This window comes from Hordeum vulgare, chromosome 5H (assembly GCF_904849725.1).
Source record: "Hordeum vulgare subsp. vulgare chromosome 5H, MorexV3_pseudomolecules_assembly, whole genome shotgun sequence".
Taxonomy (NCBI): Eukaryota; Viridiplantae; Streptophyta; class Magnoliopsida; order Poales; family Poaceae; genus Hordeum; species Hordeum vulgare.
In genome coordinates, this window is record NC_058522.1 from 552,909,310 (window position 1) to 552,931,396 (window position 22,087).

General features: G+C 46.4%; 1 protein-coding gene across 1 annotated transcript; it reads right to left on the reverse strand.

Annotated features, from left to right (window-relative positions):
- Positions 1–14,588: 14,588 nt before the first annotated feature.
- On the reverse strand, positions 14,589–18,096 carry LOC123397263 (hydroxyproline O-galactosyltransferase GALT6-like). The gene is made up of 7 exons (XM_045091882.1): positions 17,289–18,096; positions 16,936–17,165; positions 16,549–16,836; positions 16,327–16,455; positions 16,062–16,235; positions 15,460–15,567; positions 14,589–15,225 (listed from the first exon to the last, which is right to left on the reverse strand). Exons 1-7 carry the CDS (start codon positions 18,094–18,096, stop codon positions 15,019–15,021), a joined length of 1,944 nt encoding a protein of 647 aa, XP_044947817.1. The 3' UTR covers positions 14,589–15,018.
- Between the last annotated feature and the right edge of the window lie 3,991 nt (positions 18,097–22,087).

Sequence of the window (22,087 nt, forward strand, 5' to 3'; positions counted from 1 at the left end):
GTAGGATTCCACCTTCCCACTTGGAAACTCTTTCCACCTTGTGTTTTTTCCTTCTCAAACCTTATGGGCCTTAGTGGGAACTTATTCCAGCCCACTAGGGGCTGGTTTATCTCTTCCCATAGCCCATGATACCCCTTGGGGCGTGACACCCCTCCCGATGGTCCCCGGCACCCCTCCCGGCACTCCCGGTACACTACCGATGAGCCCGAAACTTTTCCGGTAATGCACGAAAACCTTCCGGTAACCAAATGAGGTCATCCTATATATCAATCTTCGTTTCCGGACCATTCCGGAAACCCTCGTGACGTCCGTGATCTCATCCGGGACTCCGAACAACATTCGGTAACCAACCATATAACTCAAATACGCATAAAACAACGTCAAACCTTAAGTGTGCAGACCCTGCGGGTTCGAGAACTATGTAGACATGACCCGAGAGACTCCTCGGTCAATATCCAATAGCGGGACCTGGATGCCCATATTGGATCCTACATATTCTACGAAGATCTTATCGTTTGAACCTCAGTACCAAGGATTCATATAATCCCGTATGTCATTCCCTTTGTCCTTCGGTATGTTACTTGCCCGAGATTCGATCGTTAGTATCCGCATACCTATTTCAATCTCGTTTACTGGCAAGTCTCTTTACTCGTTCCGTAATACAAGATCCCGCAACTTACACTAAGTTACATTGCTTGCAAGGCTTGTGTGTGATGTTGTATTACCGAGTGGGCCCCGAGATACCTCCCCGTCATACGGAGTGACAAATCCCAGTCTTGATCCATACTAACTCAACGAACACCTTCGGAGATACCTGTAGAGCATCTTTATAGTCACCCAGTTACGTTGCGACGTTTGATACACACAAAGCATTCCTCCGGTGTCCGTGAGTTATATGATCTCATGGTCATAGGAACAAATACTTGACACGCAGAAAACAGTAGCAACAAAATGACACGATCAACATGCTACGTCTATTAGTTTGGGTCTAGTCCATCACATGATTCTCCTAATGATGTGATCCCGTTATCAAGTGACAACACTTGCCTATGGCCAGGAAACCTTGACCATCTTTGATCAACGAGCTAGTCAACTAGAGGCTTACTAGGGACAGTGTTTTGTCTATGTATCCACACAAGTATTGTGTTTCCAATCAATACAATTATAGCATGGATAATAAACGATTATCATGAACTAAGAAATATAATAATAACTAATTTATTATTGCCTCTAGGGCATATTTCCAACAGCTCCAACTAGTCCATCACAAAGTACCACAAGCCACATAGAAATCCTCAATCACGAAGCTCGCGATGTCGTCGGATTCCCTAGTGGAAAACCTCAACTCTGAGATTACCCAAAGCATCACCGGAATCCCGATGCACAAGATATCTCGTCAAAGGTAGAACTAATCCATCAAGGCCGCCCGACGTGTCGACGATCCCGGTAGGAGTCGCGTACCTCGTTCTCAGGACACGACGGATGAGCGATGGTTACCACGCCAAACGCCGAGTTGCCCCGGGTAGCGTTAATAAGTTGCTCTGTTTTGTACCAACACTCATGAGGAGCACTGGCCCGGGGGTTGATTAAAATAGTCCGCGGGTGCCGGCGGGTCCCTATGCAATTTTATTAGGCAAATGTAGTACCAATGTTGGGCCTTGCCAGACCAGCTTTAATCTAAAACGAATTATCAAGGGGGTCCCCATAACAACCCCGATCGTGTTAGGAGCGCTCATTTATGGAAGATAACACCGGTAGCCGGAAACTAAAGGGGCAAAGGTGGAACAAAACACCAGGCTAGAAAAGGGTCAAGCCTTCCACCTTTTACCAAGTATATAGGTGCATTAAATTAAATAGCAATTAATATGGTGATATAACAAGGAACCCATGCTTTCACATGGAAGCAATGTACCTGCGACTAGCAACGCTAACACAGGATTAAGCAAGCAGTAACATAGCCAATCAGTGGTTTGCTAGGTTGAACAGGTTGAAGGTTAACATGGCATTGTTGAGAGGCTGACATTTAACAGGTGTTAGGCAACGAGACATAATCGATAGAAGCGATAAAACTAGCATGGCAATGATAGTAATGGTATCTGGAGAAATGATCATCTTGCCTGAGATCCCGCTTGGAAGAAGAATGACTCCGTGAAGCACACGAATCGATATAGTCGAACGGGTCCTCACAATCCGACACGCTTGTGGAACTCTATCGAGACGGAGGAAAACGAAAACAAGAATCAACACACGATATTCACCACACGATGCAAGACACATATGATGCATGAACGGTCTAATGCGAGGCATGACAATCACAACAATCAAACACTACACATTAAGTGAAGCTCAATATGCAACGAGTTGCATATTGACGAAACTCCACGTTAATTATTTAGTTCTATCCCAATTATTTATACGGCAATATTAAATGTGTTTAAACATGGCAAGAGGTGAAGCATAATTAAACTACCTATCTAGGCATTTTAAATGAGGTCGGAAATGACATATAGCATCTCCGAAACGACCTCACATGTTAATTAACGATTCTGTCCAGATTTGTCCTAATCGCATTTTAGGTTTGTTAAACGGAAAAACAAAGTGGTTCATGTGATTATACTCGTTGTTCTGCTCCATTTACATATATGGCACAACTCCAACGGAGCTACGGACAAATAGTTACGACCTAAACCGTTTTCAACACATTGACATGCAAATCGAAGCAAACAGCACACCTAACAAATTTAAATATGCATGAGAGTTGGTTTTTGTGAAACTACAGAAAATTCTAAGAAACTTACATGTTGAAATCATTTTAATCCGGTGCACGATTAAATTTATACGAATTTTACAAAAGGGCATTTGAATCTGTCCAAAATAAAAAAAATTGGGATTGCTAGGATTTGAACCCCAGATCCCTTGGATGGACACTAATAGCCCTACCACCAGACTAATTAAGTGGTTGTGTCAAAATTGACAAAACAGCACATCAAAAAGGTATGACAGAAGCTGTTGCGCTGGAGGCAAAATTCCTAAAAAAAATATAATATGCACTGATGGGGATTTGATCGCAGGATCCCAGGGCAAAACTAGCTGGTGCTAACCACTCCGCTATAGCATACGATTGGTGCTAGAAACATAATGCACACTCTAAATAACATGGATTTTCCTGACGGATCTAGAAAACAAGAGGGATCAGATCGGGAGAAACTGCTCACAGCAGGAAAAGACAAAGTATGCGGTGAGATCCGCCCGACCTGGTGCAAATCCGCGACGAGCAAGGTGCTCCGGCGTAGGCTCCGGTGACTGGGGCTCCATTCCTCGCGACGGGAGCTTGATCCAACGCACGAGCACATGGGAGAGGTCCAACTCCTACTTGCTAACAACAATGTTCCTGAACCAGCGAGAGAAAGGATTCAGAGGAAGAGAGAGACTCGAGGGGAGAGGGAAGGGCGTGCATCTGGCCCACGTGCTGGTGGAGCTCCGGCGAGGAGATCCTTGGGGCGGCCGGGGCGGACTGCAGCAGCGGAAGCTGGCCATGCTGGCCATGCTGGCTCTTGTGGTTGCGAGCTCCTGGACCTGAAGAAAGAAACAAACAGAGGGAGAGAGAGTTCAGAGAAGAAATAGGGGAAGGAAGAGAGGGGAAAAAGGAGAACGAGGCGTGAGGGAGAGAAGAGAGAACGGGAGGAGCAGGGGAAGAAGGAAAAACGGGAAAGAAGGAAGCATGGCGTGACGGATCTGGACGAGGAGTTCCATTCCCGCCAACAAGGTGGCTTGCACGATGCTGCAACTCCAGTTGTGGAGAATCTCCATGGCGCGGCTCGGTTGCTCCTGAAGGAGCTGCTGCCGGTAGGTGCCGGCGGCGGCCTCGGGATGCTCCGGCGAGGCGTGCTCTGGCAAGGGGCTAGGGCGGCGCGGCTGGAGGAGCTACTGGTTTCGGGCACGAGCTGCTAGGGCGAACGAAGGAGCTGGTGCGGGGCGCTGGATGGATGGATGGATTTGTTTTTGGAATCGGGGAGGAACCCGATGGAGGAGGAGGCTGGTTGCGTAGCTGGGGATTCCAAGGCAAGCAGGTGGCGGCGGGATGAGGGATTGGACAGGGGGAGGATTTCTAGGGATTGGTCTAGGGTTAGACTAGGTGGTCTATATATATCATAGGAGGGGTAGATTAGGGGTTATTTGGACCCTCCGATTGAAATCGGACGGTCGAAAATATTAGGTTAGAGCGACCAATGAACAAACCGATGACGGTTTGTGGTAAAACGGGGTTGATCCGGAGCCAATGGTCATGACCGCCGGGCTCGGGTTCCGGGAGGTTTCCGGACTGGGCCGCGCGTAGGGTCGATGCACTGTGCAGAGGGGCTAGGCGAAGATGAGAGGGAAAACGGGCGACCCGGCAACATATTTAAAAACATCGACAGACGTCCGACGGTAGACCGAATACGGTGCCGCTATGGTCGACCGTTCGGGTACCAGACGGACTCCGATCGCGACGAAATTCGATAGGCGGCCTAGCTATAACTACTTACGACCGCATGCCAAGTTTCACCGCGATCAGAGAAATTTTTACGCACACTTTTTAAAAACAGGGATTTGACGATGCCGCGGGCGCGTGCGTGTGCGGTCGGACTCAGAACGAACAACGACGATAACCGGCAACTAACAACAGATGCAACGTTTGAAAACTGGCGGCAACGGAGATGCCAATGCAATGCAGATGATGCAATGATGATGCGACAAATAAAAATAGACACACGACGAAAACGGAAAGAAAGGGGAATCTTCTGGAACATCGGTCTCGGGCTGTCACAACTCTCCTACACTACAAGAGGATCTCGCCCCGAGATCCAAGAATGAAAGGTGGAGAGGATGAGAAAGCAAGAGGTAAAAATTTAGTCGCTTCTTTGACAAACGAGTGAAACCAACGATCCTTGAAGGTTGCAAAGAGATGAGGACTGATATGAGAGACGAGCAAGAATTCACGGAAAATTTCGGCAGCACTTCGGTAGGAAAATGGGACAAAAAATTCGATAAGATGGTAGAATTAGACAATATTCACAACAAACAAGTAAATAGAACAAGGGAACACCATGATCTTGATAGAACAACAAGATTGACCCAAAATAGCAATAACACAATGCCTCCGGAAGAATAGAATAGGAACTAGCTCATACGGAAGAAGAGAATGAAGAAAGAAATGACAACTATCATCATGATAGAATTGAAGAGCCTCTGGATAGAGAATTGACAGAGTAGTTGGAAAATCAACATCGAGGAACAAGATAGTAGTGGGCTTATGAAAATCATCTCACATTTATGAGGTGACAACCACCCACTAAAGAAACAAGGACAGATTGGGAGCAACAAGATATGAACAATTTCTTACACCAAGAGGATACATTGAGAATTTGGATTAATGACAAGCACCATGATAGCAGCAATCCATAGGAAAAGCTTTAGGTGAAATCCAACCCAAGATAGCTCAATGAAGAAACCATGAGTTGAGAATATCACATGATCATAGAATTGGTGGGTTTAATTATCTCATACTTGAAAGGAAATCTCTACGAGGCTCCTACACTAACAAGAATGCTATAATACCACCTCAAAGGATAAAGGAAGAACAATTGCCCTGGAGACGCAAGAGAAAGAATACTTGAGGTACTCCAACAGAATCTTGAAGAACACCTGAGAATGGATTGAAACCTTGATGAACCACCATGAAGGACCTTCGTATACAAATGAAAGATGCAACGATATGAAGGTAAAAAAGAATAAGATTATAACCTTGCCAAGATTTAGATGAAGCCTCACAAAGAGATACTTCAAAGAACTTGGAACTCCGGAAAAGAAAGATATGCACTTGAGAAAAGAATTGATATCATAAGGCACTCCGGAAGAAGAATTGAAATCTCTTGGAAGAAGGAAGAACAAGAATAAGAATTAAGTTATGCTTATCCTTCATCAAGTTTAATTGATGACAAGCAACAGATTTAGCATACCACTTATTCTAGCAGAGAGATAAGAACCACTTGAGGCATGATTGAAGGAAGCACCGGTAAGAATTCACAATTGAATGGGAAAACCAAGAATTAATGGACATACATGAGAATGAAGAGTTCATGAGCCACCTGAGAGAAAACTTGAAAAAGGCGCCTGAATAACCGAGAGACGAACGAAGAGACAACAATTAAGAATAATTGAGGATGAAGCTGAAAGCTGAGAACGAAGAATCTTCTAAAATGATGGCCTTCGCAGGATCGAGAATGAAAACAACTCAGAAATGCACCGGATAGGAAGAAAGGGATTACTCATGATTGGAACAATTAAGATGATGGCACCAAGCTGAAATGATGAATCTACTAGAGAATGGACCAAGATTTGAGTGAAACACTCCTTCAGATTTCCAAACTGAGAATGATGACGAGAAACAACACCACGAATAACTCAGACACTCCGGAATAAAGAAGAATGCAAGGTTGAGCCAAATATGAGAATAATTCGAATAGATCTTAAAGAAAGAATATGACTGATGAAATTCATACTTACGTCATAGTTGAAAAGAATTAACGACCTCCGGATAATTACAAGAGCCAGACAAGATCCTGGGAAAACCTGTGGGTTATGGGCCCACTCAAAGAAATCACCGTTGAAACAATTGCTAGAACGAGAGATAATGCACCGGTATAAGAAAACTAGATGAGGTTAGCACCTCGAAATAATTAAAAGAATTGAAAACGAGAAACTACTGAAATATATTCAACGCTCCGGATGAAAAGAGAGGAATGAAAAACAAGATATGCTCATAAGAATTTAACATAGGAAAGAATTACAAGGATAAATAGGATATGATGAACACGGACAACTGAATTAAATTCACCGGAAAGATAATAAGATTGAATAAAGATGAGCACGAAGCTCCTGAGAATCTTCGCGATGAATCACCGGTTACGAAAGAAAGAAGAGATAGCGGAAGCATCACTGAAATGAAATGCAGTTGGATGAAATCCAATCACTGAAGAAAAAGGGCGGGAGGGCGGGGAAAAACAAAGACAACTTGGGACGGATGAGATGAACTCCGGAATAAAATGAGAGAATGATCTTGCAAAATTGGAGAGGATATGATTACTTGAAGAGAAACACACCGGTTGAAAAAGAATTAGCACGACGACTCCGGTTGACAAGAAATGATAAGACAATCTGATTGAGCAAAGAATTGCATTCACATAAAAAATATGAGAACACGGATTAGGAAAGATCTGAAATCACCATTGACATCGAAGCAACTCGAATTACCATAATTCAACAACACAAAGGGTGAGGATTATGAAACAAGCCAGAACAAACTCATGAGAAAGATTTTGTCCGATATTTTCGTGGACAGGATCGCACGGGCTCGATTTTACAGTAGCCATCAAGTGCAAGGCAGTGCACCCGACATACAAAGCGTCCCCGAGTCGTAGCAAGCTACAAGGACTCTTTAAGACACAACGTGTATCGCTGTAAGTCGACCGTGAACAAACGAATCCACTAGATGTCGAACCCCAACCTAACATCATGCATTTGTTGGAAGAATGTCCTATAAGTAACTACTTGAATTCCCACCTATGAATTCCCGAAATATCTGGTCATGCAATCTGGTACACGGATAAAAGGAGTATTTCAAACAACTCCTAAACTAACCCGTCACCTGTATCACATCCGTCAACACACGAACAGAATCTCGGACCTTCATCTACAACAGACCCTCGTGATCACAACGATACAAAGTATGGCAGTACTCCTGAACAATCTGCACCAGTACTGGGGACATCGGGGTTATCTCGCCACTACTAGTATTGAAGCAATTACGAACATCCTTCGTTCTGAGATACTAAGAAATCTGAATGATAACGATGTGCTCAAGAATCCCCTGGAGCTCAACTCCCCGGAAGAAAATCAAGCCAGACAGGAGGCACCAAGACAGAACTCCGTCACTTCGGCATCATATAGATCCCAAGAATATCCGCGTGATCCTAAAAAAATTGAGTGAGAAGAGGAGTAGAATTAAAACATTACGTCAAGATTCCTCACCAGAGCATAGAAGAGGAGAAAAAAGAATCCTACTCTCCGATATATAACTAAGACTCAAATAGTTTTCACTAGACTCGACTCGGCCAAGTTCGATCAATCAAGGGGGCTCCTAGGTCGGTACTGGTCTGATACCAACTTGTCACGCCCAAGATGAGACCCTATCCTCAAATTGGCACGGGGGCCTCGTCAGGGATAGAAGCGCATCTCGTCGTGTTGCAAGAATGGATATCGTTACAAGTACATGTACTGAAAAGAAGGGATATATAGAATTGGCTTACACTCGCCACAAGCTACATCAGAGTCACATCAATACATTACATAATCATCAAGAGTAAGAGCAGGGTCCGACTACGGACGAAAACAAACGAGAAAAAGAAACGATATCCATTCTTGTGACACGACGAGATGCGCTTCTATCCCTGACGAGGCCCCCGTGCCAATTTTAGGATAGGGTCGCATCTTGGGCGTGACACAAAGGTATCAAGACTAACAAAGCTTAATAGGTGAGGTATGGTTAAGTGGTGAGGGTGCAACAGTGACTAAGCATTTATTTGGTGGCTAACTTACGAGTACAAGAATAAAGAGGGGGAAGATCTATGCATAGCGGACGTGAACTACTGATGATCAAATGTATGATCCTGAACACCTACTTACGTCAAACATAACCCCACCGTGTCCTCGATCTGAGAAGGAGCTCATGAAAGAGACAGTCACGGTTACACACTCAGTTGGCATATTTTATTTAAGTTAACTTCAAGTTATCTAAAACCAGTTTTAAACAAAGTTTCCACGTTGCCACATAACCGCGGGCACGGCTTTCCGAAAAGATTTAACCCTGCAGGGGTGCTCCAACTAGTCCATCACAAATTACCACAAGCCGCATAGAAATCCTTGATCACGAAACTCGCAATCTCGTCGGACTCCTTAGTGGAAAACCTCAACTCTGAGATTACCCAAAGCATCACCGGAATCCCGATGCACAAGATATCTCTTAAAAGGTAAAACTAATCCAGCAAGGCCACCCGTTGTGTCGACAAACCCGATAGGAGCCGCGTATCTCGTTCTCATGACACGACGGATGAGCTAGACGTCGGGATCGCTAAACCCTGGGTGACCAGGGGGCGCCGGACATCGCTCAGGTGGGACCAACACTCATGCGGAGCACTGGCCCGGGGGTTGATTACTTATTCTTGGGGTCCGGAAAGTCCCTATGCAATTTTATTAGGTTATTGTGCAAATGTAGTACCAAAGTTGGGTCTTGCCAGACCAGCTTTAATCTAAAACGAATTATCAAGGGGGTCCCCATAACAACCCCGATCGTGTTAGGAGCGCTCAAATATGGAACATAACACCGGTAGCCAAAACTAAGGGGGCAAAGGTGGAACAAAACACCAGGCTAGAAAGGCCGAGCCTTCCACCTTTTACCAAGTAAATAGGTGCATTAAATTAAATAGCATTAATATGGTGATATAACAAGGAACCCATGTTATCACATGGAAGCAACTGCTCCTGCAACTAGCAACGCTAACACATGGTTAAGCAAGCGGTAACATAGCCAATCAGTGGTTTTCTAGGTTGTGAATAGGTTGAAGGTTTTCATGGCAATGTTGTGAGGCTGATTTTTAACACGTGGTAGGCAACGAGACATAGCGACAGAAACGATAATACTAGCATGGCAATGATAGTAATGGTATCTGGCGAAATGGTCATCTTGCCTGAGATCCCGCTTGGAAGAAGAACGATTCTGTGAAGCAGACGAACCGATGTAGTCGAACGGGTCCTCACTTTCCGACACGCTTGCGGAACTCTATCGAGATGAAGCAAACCGGAAACAAGCATCAACACACGATATTCACCACGACATATGCACGACAAGATGCAATCCACGTATGATGCATGATCAGCTAAAAATATGCAAGACATGTCATGGCAATTCACAACAATCAAACACTACACATTAAGCAAAGTTCAATATGCAACGAGTTGCATATTGACGAAACTCCACATCCGAATTATTTAGTTCACTCTCGATTAGGTACACGGCAATATTAAATGTGGTTATACATGGCAAGAGGTGAAGCGTAATTAAACTACCTATCTAGGCATTTTAAATGAGGTCGGAAACGACATATAGCATCTCCAAGATGACCTCATATGTTAATCTATAATTCTGTCCAGATCTGAAATAACACTTCTAAATATTTATTAAACAGCAAAATAAATAGGTTCACGTGATTCTACGCGTCGTTCCAATCAAGTTACACATAGAGAACATCTCCAACGAAGCTACGGTTCAACAGATACAAACACCGCAAGATATGATGGCATGAATGCAATATTGTGCAATGACAGTCGCAAGCATCCCAAAACATACAAACAACAAGATAATGTGAAACTACACGAGATTCTAAGCAAGTTTCGTATAGGACACGATCAAAACGGAGCAACGTTTCAACAACTACGAGCTAAACAAGAAATAGACATAATCTGCCAAAATCAGTCACATAGCATTTTCTATACCCTCGAACAAATAGCTAGACAAATCCAAAATACTCAAACAAGGCATGAGACGATAGAGGTCAAGATGCACTATAACATACAACTAATAACACCTAGCATGTAAGCATGAAACACTAGGGAAAGAACTCACAAAAGGGCATCTCACACACAGTTTCAGACTTAGTGAAATAACAGTTTATGACAGTGCAGTTTTCGATCTGAAGGCATATTTACAACAGCAAAACCATAAGCTACAGGACTCCAAATGGCATGAAAATTGACAGCATGCTAGAGAATCTTAAGGACTACAACTATATCCATTGCACCAACCTCAAAAGAGCTATAGATCACCAGATAAAATCATGACAAGACAGTAACAAAATATAACAGATTTCAGACTTGGAAATATTTCAGCATCTCCAAATAAGCACTATTTTCTAGCATGTTGAGAGCAAGCAAAGTACATCTAAACATGGATTTCTATTGCAACCAAAATTACCAAAGGCTAGCCTACATAACCAAGGGCATATCTCTAGTTGACAACTCCTTCAAATCATGCACGGATTAAATCACACAAAATAGACAAGAGGGCAACATGGCAAAATATCACGCGCACTAACTTGCTTAAAAGATAAAACTAAATGAACAGTTGAATTCTATGGAATTTTCTACCCCGAAAACATATATAATATGAGGGGTTGCAAAATAAAAATATCGCCACACGTATATGCAAGATTATGTCCTAAACACGGTATAATAAACTAGTGACGGAACCTACATGAAAAAAAATGCAAACAACTACTTTAAAATACATGACAAAAGGTCCCTAAAAACATGAGCATTTAATCTACGGGGTCTGAACAATTCGGACACGCGCAAAAATAAATACGCGATAATCAACCTATTAGGACAGCACGCGTTTCTAGTCATATGACAAGTCAAATCATTTCAAACATACATACAAGTTGCAAATTATGAATCTACGCAAAAAAAAAACTACACAAGTTACATATGTAAATCATCGCGATCCGATGGACGGTTAATTATCTACGGGGATTTGAAAATCTAGCATATTTCTGAAAATACTAATTCACAGAAAATCCTAAAATACTACGGGCCGTAATGCAAACGGGCCTTAATAGCTCATGGGCGCGGGATAGCTAAAAGGCGCACGGGTGCAAAACAAACTGCTAGGGGGGGCTGGAGCTCACCTTGGGCCTGGCCCAGGGCGGCCTAGTGATGGGCTCGCGGAGGCGATCGGCCTGCAGGGCGACGAGGGCCGGCTCGGGCCAGGGAGGCTGCTGGCAAGCCGGCACAGGAGCGGGAGGAGGCGAGCGAGGCGCTGCCTTGTCGTGCTCCTCGAGCACGAGGCTCCAGTGCCGAGGGGAGGGCGGCGCAGCCAGGCGATGGCATCGGGCGACGGCGAGCGCGCCACAGCCGGGATCAGACAGATCCGACCGGTGCGCTCCGGATCCACACGATGGTGGCACAAAACGGACACGGCGACGGATCCGAGGTTGGCGGCGGATCCAGGCAGATCGGACCGGCGGCAGCATGCGGCACGGCAACGGGAGGTGCTTGGCCGGCGAGCACTCGGGGCGACTGACCGGTGGCCGTCGCGGGGTGGCGGTTCCCTGGCGAGGAGCTGGCGGCGACGATATGCGACGGCGGCGGGGCGCAGGGGCTCTGGATAGGGGCTCCTCCCCGATCTGGAGCTCGGGCACGAGGGCGGCTGGCGGCGGCACAAACGAACCGGGCTCGCGCGGGCCTGCCGTGGGCTCGCGAGCCCGGCGGCGGCGCTGAGGAGGGAGGGAGGAGAGAGAGGCTAGGGTTTGGGGGGCGCGGATCCCGAGGGGGGTTAGGGCTTGCTGTCTAAAATGCATGGGAGGTCTATTTATAACAATGGGGGGGCTAGGTTTAGCAGTTTTTCACCGCAGTTTCAACAGTGCGATCGGAATCAAATGATCTCGAACGCGGGACAGGCTAAGTGGCCGTGTAGAGTAGGTTAGCCGGAGATGAGAGGGAAAACGGCACCCGGCAACGTAATTTTAAAACACCGAAAAATGTTCGACGATAGACCGAAGACGATGCCGCTACGGTCGACCATTCGGGTACCAGACGGGCTCCGATTGCGACGAAATTTGACAGGCGGCCTAGCTACAACTAATTAAGACCGCACGTCAAGTTTCAACCCAATCAGAAGAAGGTTTTTACACACTTTTAAAAACAAGGTTTTGACGATGCCGTGGGCGCGTACGAGTGTGGTCTGGCTCAAAACGGGCAACGACGAACACGGAGAGAACCAGCAACTAATAACGGATGCAAGTTTTGAAAACTGACGGTAACGGGATGCCGATGCAATGCAGATGATGCGCATGATGCAATGATGATGCGACAAATAAAATAATCACACGACGAAAACGGAATAAAAGGGGAATCTTCGGGAACATCGGTATCGGGCTGTCACAGTCATCTCCAACAACAACCCGCAAATTTCCTCTTGCATCCGTTCGCGGACAAAGAGACCAGTCCGCGAGCACGGATGCGTGAGGTTGCCATCGAACCGTGTCATGTATATATCCGCCAATAATAAATTCAAATTCAAATGTACTCCGATCGCATGCCCGTTCACAACCAAAAGACACAAATATGCTTGGTTTTTTACATGCCTGAATCAAAAGGAATATCAGTCCGATAGTCCATGCATTTCTGCCCTGCATCGCACAACAGATCGTCCCTTCTTCTCCGAATCACCGGTTGTATCATCTGGATCATCGCCATTGTCCTCCTCCTTCTCCTTCCCCTTCGGCTATTGCTCTCTGACGGCCCAATGCTATTGTTGTTGTGTGTCACTGCGAGTCTGCATTTAGGACTGTTGTGTGGTCGTCTGGGTGTAGGACTACTCGTGTTGGTACTTGTCAGACTGGGTGGGATCTGAGTCTTTCACTTGCCCCTCCTCATAGCCCCCTCCTCCTCCTTCGCATCCATCGTGGATGATGTCGAGCATCTCCCTGCCCGCGTCATATACTGGTTCCCCCACTCTAGGCATTGTAGCAAACAACGTCGAGGCACCCATTTGCTCCCCGGCCGTCGTCCGCAGCCGAACAAGCTGTGGTGAAGAATACCCGAAGAAGAGCGGTGTCGCGTTAATGTCGATGATGTAAGGCACTGTACCGACGGGGTTCCGAGCTGCTTGGCGGCTTAGTAGTACGGAGGCTTGTAAGGCTCCAGCCACGGTGTCGCCGTCATACTATGGGCGCGTCCTAGTGGCGTCCGCCACGGCTGCACCGACCGCCTCGTTCGCCCACGACCTCCATGCCCATCGCCGCCACCAGGCCCACCGGCAACCAACCGCTTCTTTAGCTTCTCCTCCTTTGCGGGCTTCGCTTTGATGTTGTGATCCTGCCGAGTTGATCTTCGGGGTGAGCGTGATGCGCGGATCCTCCGACACCTTCGTCGGCTCCGACGATTCCATGTGTCGGCGGTAGAAGGAAGGAGATGGTGGGGGAAAAGAGCAGGAATTGGACGGAAAGCGATGGGGGATGAAAGAAGAGAGTGAAGGACATTGGCACGTAAACAATGATGGATGCTACACAAACGCAAGATCCGCCTCCCTTTTGGGTGGACAAGGGTAGAAAGCGATGTTTTGTGTGTACGGACTTCAGCAAAGCCTCATCCCCAGTTTGTCTCTTGTTTACGGAAGAAAACACGGTTCGTCTCTTGTTTATGGAAGAAAATACGTCTAGACCGCAATACAATACGGTGTGATACAAGACTATGTTGGATGGCTTCGGCGGTTCGGACAGTTACGGGTCAGCATTGAGATCCGGAGGCTCAGAGATCCAAGTTACCTGTGATCTTGGCCACACAAAGTCAGACAGGCCGAGCCAGTGCTAGACTAGTGCCGACAGAAAACAGTGCCATGTTCATCGATAGAGACAGATAATGGATCACAACAACGTGCAAGTCCTACAATGACAGGCCCATCTGTGGGCCAAATTCATGGCAAAGACAATGACTGAAACTAACTCACTAATTGCTGTAAGCTCGCAAGATTGCTCTCCCGTGCCTGATGGGTTATTCACGACCGTTAACCACAATCAGCCACTAAAACAGTAATAATAGTATGAATTCATCTAAGCTTTTCTACCATTAACATTTACAGCTGAAGTTCTTGAGCAGTCAGAAATTCTATATATATGGGGGGTAAAGAAGAGCACCACAAGCTGCTGGCCGATCCAGAAGAGTCCCTACAAGCTGCATGTTCGTTCGTTCCCTCAGTCGTTTCTAGCTGAAATTCGTCCCGGTCGGTCATCTCTAACAAAATGTAAAGCTTAATTTGCCACCACAAAGTACTCCTTCAATCTTGGGCGCGGGACCATCAGCCAGCAGATATGGATGATTAGTAACACCAAAAAAAAGGGTCAGATGCCACCAGTTCCCTCATCGCTATCTCATGTTGCAGCACCGTGGTTTCCCAGCCTGCAGCTTGTCCCACAAACATAGCATCTGCCTCGGTGATTGGTAATGCGCGGTGTAGTAATCGTCTATGCATCCGAACTGACAGAACTTGACACTGTGCACGTATTCGACGGGCCTGGTCTTGTTGAAACGCTCCACCCACATTCCCATGCTCACGTCTTCCATTTTGAAAAGCTGCACAGCAAGCAAAATGTGAATTAGACGTCAGTCAACATTTTTATGTCCAGTTTATCTTTTTTTTCCCAACCCCAGTTCAATTATCCTGTGCTTGTAAATCTGCACTGTTTTATAATTATAGTTTTATGGCTGCAAACATAATCTGATGAAAATTCTGAATCATTTTGGTAGTATGAAAATTGCTGGCTAGGTTCTATAGCATGCAGGCCAGAAGCATTCATCTGATCTTACCCTTAATTTATGATCGGTAAATTCTGAAACAATGGAATCTGCGATATCAGCGGATATAACATATCCAGGACCGTTTGCATATGTTGGATAATCCTCTTCTGGCCACTCCTGTGAAGTACAATATAAAAGCAGAGATAAGAAATATGTGCATTTAATGCGGACTGCGTACCCTGCTTTTTTGGTTAAAGGGAATGATTAGAACTTAAAGTAGAAAATCATAATAGACATGTCTAGTATCCAGATAGTACTGCCTGTTGAAATTCAGAGTAATTGCCTACTGGAAAATATGTAACTGTGACAGGACGCCCGAGGCAGCACAAAATAACTTTGAGAGTAAAGTTGTACATTGTCCCTATAGAATTATTCAGGCTCTAGCAAGTAGCAAGCAACAAAGCAAACTGTCCTACTGTCAGGAACTAATCTTTTATAGCAACTTTAGTTCATATAAATAAATTACAGCGAGGGACAAGTACGAGAACTCATCTATTTTAAATAAGAACAGAAAGACCAAATAGCTTCTGGACTGTGCTACAAATGTAGTGAAGCACTAACTTCAACAAACAAAAGAAAAAATGACATTCATTATTAGATCAATAGTTTACCTCGTAAGTAACAGCCCATTTACCAATGCGCAATGGATTATGGCGATAATTCATGTTCCCTATATAAAGACTTTTACCGTTCCGTATATTCTTAACTTCAGCCATTACTGCTTCAAGTCTAACAAAAGTATCATCATCGCACTTCATTATATATTTCGCAGAGACGGCACGGACCTGAGAGAGAAAAAGGGTTCATTGGTGGCAACTAGTCAATACAGCGACTTAATTAGCAAATTTGGAAATGGGTAATAGCTCTTATACATACCCCATATTCGCATATCGCAACCGTCTTCAGAACAACCAAATCATAGCTGTCCATGAATGGCACAATGACAATGTCCCCAAAATATTCTGCTTCCTTTTTCAACTCTATATTCACTTCCTTTCTGGCGTGCTGCAGAAAAGATAATTCAAAAGCTCAAGCCCATAGATAGTGGAGTACACAACTAGGAATTAGTAATCCATAGACCAGGTCAACAAAAATTACCAGCGCAACAAAAAATCGGGCGACGACATTCGAAGTCTTCTGCGCAGCAGACATCCATGTCTTCCGAACAGCCATGCGCTCTGCAAAATGGTTGCCTGCTGACAGGATGCCGATGAATATCTCGGCTGGTTCTTCTGGCAGGGGAGGGGCCTGCCAAGCTGGAAACATCTCTAGGTGTTTCTGTGGTGCAAAGCTAGGATGTGTAGTGGGCAAAGTGCCCGCAAACACTGATTGCACATCAAGGTCCCCATTCAATGATAAGCCAGTAGCATCCTCAAGCACAAACCCCTGCAAACACCACCAGAGACACAAGTTTAGCACGGCGCCCCACCATTTTAACATCTAATTATGCTTCGCATCTCTTATGAGCATGGAGTTGACCCTTACGATGCGGTACGGGAATGACGTCACATGCCGGCCATCGACATTTACATGATAACCCTCCAATCCGGCGGTGAGAGTAAGAACAAAGAGGCGGTCCTCCACAAATGGGTATGGCCAAGAACTAGAAACCTTCTTGGTCCGGCCAATGAGGTGATTCAACCACCATGACGTTTTCGACTCCTTGGACAGATCTTCATCCTGAATCCACTTCTCACACTTGACCATCCCATCCACTGAAGAACAATTCAATCAATTCTATCGTACGGCCAAAACAATCATCAACAGAGTACAGTAAACAGTAGTACTACTGTATTTCTTTCATCGGTCAGGCGACAAAGAGAAAGAAGAGGGCGTACCAGTCTCCTCGTCGGCACGGGACATCCAGCCCTCGCATCGGAGCGAGGTGCCCCACTGCATGCGGTAGCATGTGTTCTGCTCGATGACGGGCTTGCCGCTCCAGTCGCCGCGGAGGCGGGGGTTGAAGTGGAGGATCCTGGGCGGGTCCTCGCCGTCGACCGTCTTAAGCCCCTGCAGCTCCATCATGAACTGGGAGACCATGAGGGGCTCCTCCCCCTCCCTGAGCTGCGCGATCTTGGGGTCCCGCTCGGGGTGCGCGGCGTGCGGCGTGGCGGCGACGGTGATGTAGGAGCCGAGCGTGAGCCCGCACGGCAGCTCGACGGTCCGGCCCCGGGCCCGGAACTCATCGGCGGCGAGCACGATGGAGTGCGGGCACTTGCCCCTGTCCTCCCCTTCCTCGTTAGACACGTCGAGCGGGTCGGGCAGGGCGTCGTGCAGGTCGGCGAAGAGGCGGGCCCCGGCGGCGGCGGCCTCGGCGGCGACCTTGCGGAGCGAGCCGCCGGAGCGGGAGGAGTTGAGGCGGCCGAGGTCGAGGCCGGAGACGATCCCCTCCGGCGCGGCCTCGAGGGCCTCCCGGTGCGCGCGCTTGGACGGGCGCAGCGGCGCGCGGCCCGCGTCGTCGCCGTCGACGTGCAGGTGCCGCGCCCCGGCCCCCGCCCCCGCGCCGGAGGGCAGGGGCAGGGAGGGCGGCGAGGCGAGGAGCAGCTGGAATAGCGCGTACGCGAGGATGAAGAGGGCCGCGCACCCCTGGGCCGCGCGGCGGCGGGGCGACGCGCCTGCCGCCATCCCCGGCGTTGGCCTCCGCATTGCGCCCCGACGGCACGCGCAAACCCTAACCCTAGGAGGGGAGCGGGAGCAGGGGGGGCGGCCGGAGCCGCGGGTACGGGTCGGGAGGGGCGGGGAGGGCGGAGCGGAGAGGCGCGGGCGGCCCACGGAAGGAACGGGAAAGCCGAGGCCGGGACGTGTCTGCGTTATTCTGGTGGTGATGATCGACGGTTTCCGCCGCGTTCAAACCGATGCGGGTCGCATTATTCTAGCGCTATTTTATACGTACCTTTTCCGCCCGCCCGCCTTGTGATTGTGAAAAGCAGCGCGCCTAATTTACTCCGTACTGCTGCTAGCAGGCACAGTGGGTTCGGCAGGCGCGGAGGGGGGTGGCGTTGCCTGGGCTGGGCGCATGGTGGATCGGCCTGGTGGCGTGCCGTGTACGGGGGGGCGGGTCGTGGACCGAGCGCGCGGACGGCGTACGCGTGGGGTAAAGCGGCGCGCGCCGGCGCTGGGTGGGGGTGGGGTTGGGGCGGGCGAAGCATCCCGTGCGGTGGGGGCGCGCGCGGGGTTGACTGGCGATCACCTGGGTCGGGCGTTGAACATTCGCTGCTGCTGAATCCAAACAGAATGATTCGAACGGGCGATACGCTCCCGGACGGTTTAGATCTTGTTGCACGGGCGTGGACGGCCGGCCGTTTCTATGTGCTCCCCGCGTAGGTCTTAAAAAAAAAAGCTTGAAGCTCACCCGCTAAACGAGTAGCTCGTGCCTCGGCTCGAATCGATTCGAATTCAAATAATAATGAGTCGAGCCGAGTTTTATATTTAGATCGTTTGTAGATCAAATTAAACGAACCGAATTCATGAGAACTCGTGTAATTCGTTGAGTTTGGCATAAAAATCAGCCACCCAACATCATCTTGCATCTCGGATGTGTCGTATAGGACAACACATGACACATAAACAAAACACTAGGCTCAGGCGCCAAAAAAACTCATGCCATAATTCCTCTTAGCAAGAGACCAGTCCGTCGAGTCCCCTCCCGTCTCTTTGTTTTTGGATCATGAGTTCGCGAGGGCGACAGTGCCACGTAAACCCGCTTCTTGGGCCATGCACATGTTTCTAACAACATTTCTAATTGACCTCGTATAATGTCGATTCGTAAAATGCATTTATAATTCACGGGAAAATGGTTTTACGGGCTCGTGCGGGTGACGGCCGAACAGACCCCGTAAAATAGGATATCCTGTTTGTGAGGTTTGCTTGACCGGTGCCCGCCGTCGGCCCTGTAAATAAGTAATTTGCATTTTAATTTTGGGCATGAAAACACATTTCTTTACTTATTTTTTTTCAAAGACATTGGATACATAATAGTTTACCAAATCTTTGCTATAATAGCAAGACCAAAGAAAATAAGAATCACAATTAGACATTTTTAAAGATATCCAACTTCCACAAGTGCTCTCACTAGTTGGACCAACATCTTCCCCATATCTTCATTGTTGATCTGTGAATTTTTGATCTTGCATTCTTCTTTTTTCGGCTTTGATTCAAAAGAGTTAGACGTTGTTTCTCCTCTAGTTTCTTCTTTAATTGCACATGTAGCCGCATCATTAGTCTCAATTCTACCAACGAGTGCACGAACTGTTGGAAATATGCCCTAGAGGCAATAATAAAGTGGTTATTATTATATTTCCTAGTTTATGATAATTTTTTATTATTCATCTATAACTATATTAACCGGAAACCGTAATACATGTGTGAATATATAGATCACAATGTGTCCCTAGTGAGCCTCTAGTTGGCTAGCTCATTGATCAATATATGATCATGGTTTTCTAATCATGAACATTGGATGTCATTGATAACGGGATCACATCATTGAGAAATGATGTGATGGACAAGACCCAATCCTAAGCATAGCACTAGATCGTGTTGTTCGTCTGCTAAAGCTTTTCTAATGTCAAGTATTATTTTCTTAGACCATGAGATTGTGCAACTCCTGGATACACTAGTAGAAAAAGGGCCTTCTGTCCCGGTTCGTAAGGGCCTTATGTCCCGGTTTCGAAACCGGGACTAAAAGGTCGATACTAATGCCCTTGTCCTTTACTCCCGGTTCTTACACGAACCGAGACAGATGGGCCTCCACGTGGCCGGTGCGGCGAGCCCGGGCAGGGGGGCCTTTAGTCCCGGTTGGTGACACCAACTGGGACCAAAAGGCATCCACGCGTCAGCATTTCAGGTGATGTTTTTTTTGAAGGGGGGGGGTTAGGGGGTTTTGGGGGGTTAATTTAGGTGTTTCATATATTGTGTTAGCTAGCTAATGAATAAAGAGAAGTGTCCTCTCTTATCTTCGTGCTTGGTCGACGCTGCATACTATACGTATAGAGAGGACTAGACACGCTAGCTAGTAAGCAAATGAAGGAAATAGAAGATCGTCATGAACATATGCATACAAAGAAAAGTGATATCGACCACCTCTCCTTCTCTGAGAGATTGGTCGAACAACAAGTTCTCGTATATCTATCCGACGCTACTGGCTACATATATACAATATAATTATCTCTTACAATATAATCTCCTAATTAAAATTCAACTCGTTAGGGTTCACATGGTATTCTCCGTCTTTAGCGATCACGTGGTCAAGAAAGAATGTCGTCAATTCCTCTTGAATTCCTCGCATACAATCTGCCGGTAGGAGTTCATTCCGCATCCGATATATCTAATTTGAAGAAGGGGGTCAATACATATATATGAATAAATGAAACTGAACACAAATGATGGTAATAAAATAAAATTGTGAATATTATAATTTACGCACGTCATATTGTTTGTCAGAGTAGCCCCGCTCACAGGTCACGTGGCGGATGGACTCGCAAATGTAGTATCCACAGTAATCATTTCCTGGTTCCTGCCAAAACCACTTTACAAGAAATAGAGGTCAATCAAACTGATAGTTAGCAAGCATGCTAAATGGTATTGATGAAACTAGCGCTTGAATCACTAGAAGATGCGTGGAACATGCTACTATAGTACTTACTTTCGGGTGTCTAAATTGCAGCTTCTTCGGTAGTGCCGGAGTTTTTGCGGTGAATTTTTTCCAAACCCTGTCAGACAAAGAAAACAATTACTTGATATCAGGAAATGAACAAAGTTGCCGATATGGTGCAATAATGATCGATTTAACTTACTTCTCCAGAATTTCAGTCATGTCCGCATACTCGTTGCGATCTTTTCGTCTCGAGTCTAAGACGGTTACTAGTCCCTGCTCAAGCTTAATCTATAGGAGAATATAGTGGAAGTTGCGCACGCATGCATAACTCATCAATTACATTACTATAACCTTGACTAATAAGGAAAACCGAATATGCACAAGACAGTAACACTCACTGGAATTCATAAGGGAAGAGTATTATAGCTTTGTTTTGATTCAATACAAACGATTGTAGCAGGTTGGCCTCGGTATCTTTGGCCTGAGATTTAATCATAAATGCATCTACGAGATTTGTGTTAATGAACCCAATATCACCGATTTGTCTTTTCTTCAATTCGACGATCTTCAATATGCATATAATATAGTGAGGATAATTAAAAATACATGCAATGAAAGAGTTGACCTATATATAGAGACTTAATGACACAAGTAGTACTACTTACTGGCAGTAGCAAGTGATCATTAATTTATCGAGGGCCTTTAGATTGAAAAACGGGAAGAACTCCTCAAATGGAACCATCAACAGTTCAAGTCCAACGAGGTCATGCTCCTTTCTAACTCCCAGCGTCAAAATATTACTCCCCCCAGACTCTTTGCAAGTTTTCATGTACCAATCATGGAATCTTCGCATCATCGTTGTTAGAGATCTTTCATCTTTGACGAGAGGCTTCTCATACACGTATTTGTGTTCGTCCACCTCCAATAAATCAAAATGTGCATCATCGGGCAGGTAATCTGCAGGATTGGTATCGGGCAACAAGATCCCCGGATGATTAGCGACGATATCGCTAGACACCTTGAGAGGGGGGAACGATTGGT

Coding starts and splice junctions, on each gene's coding strand:
- LOC123397263 (XM_045091882.1), bottom strand. CDS start 18,096: ATGCGGAGGCCAACGCCGGGGATGGCGGCAGGCGCGTCGCCCCGCCGC. Junction 17,166..17,288: donor CCGTGCCGACGAGGAGACTG/GTACGCCCTCTT, acceptor ATTGTTCTTCAG/TGGATGGGATGGTCAAGTGT. Junction 16,837..16,935: donor CGTCATTCCCGTACCGCATC/GTAAGGGTCAAC, acceptor TGGTGTTTGCAG/GGGTTTGTGCTTGAGGATGC.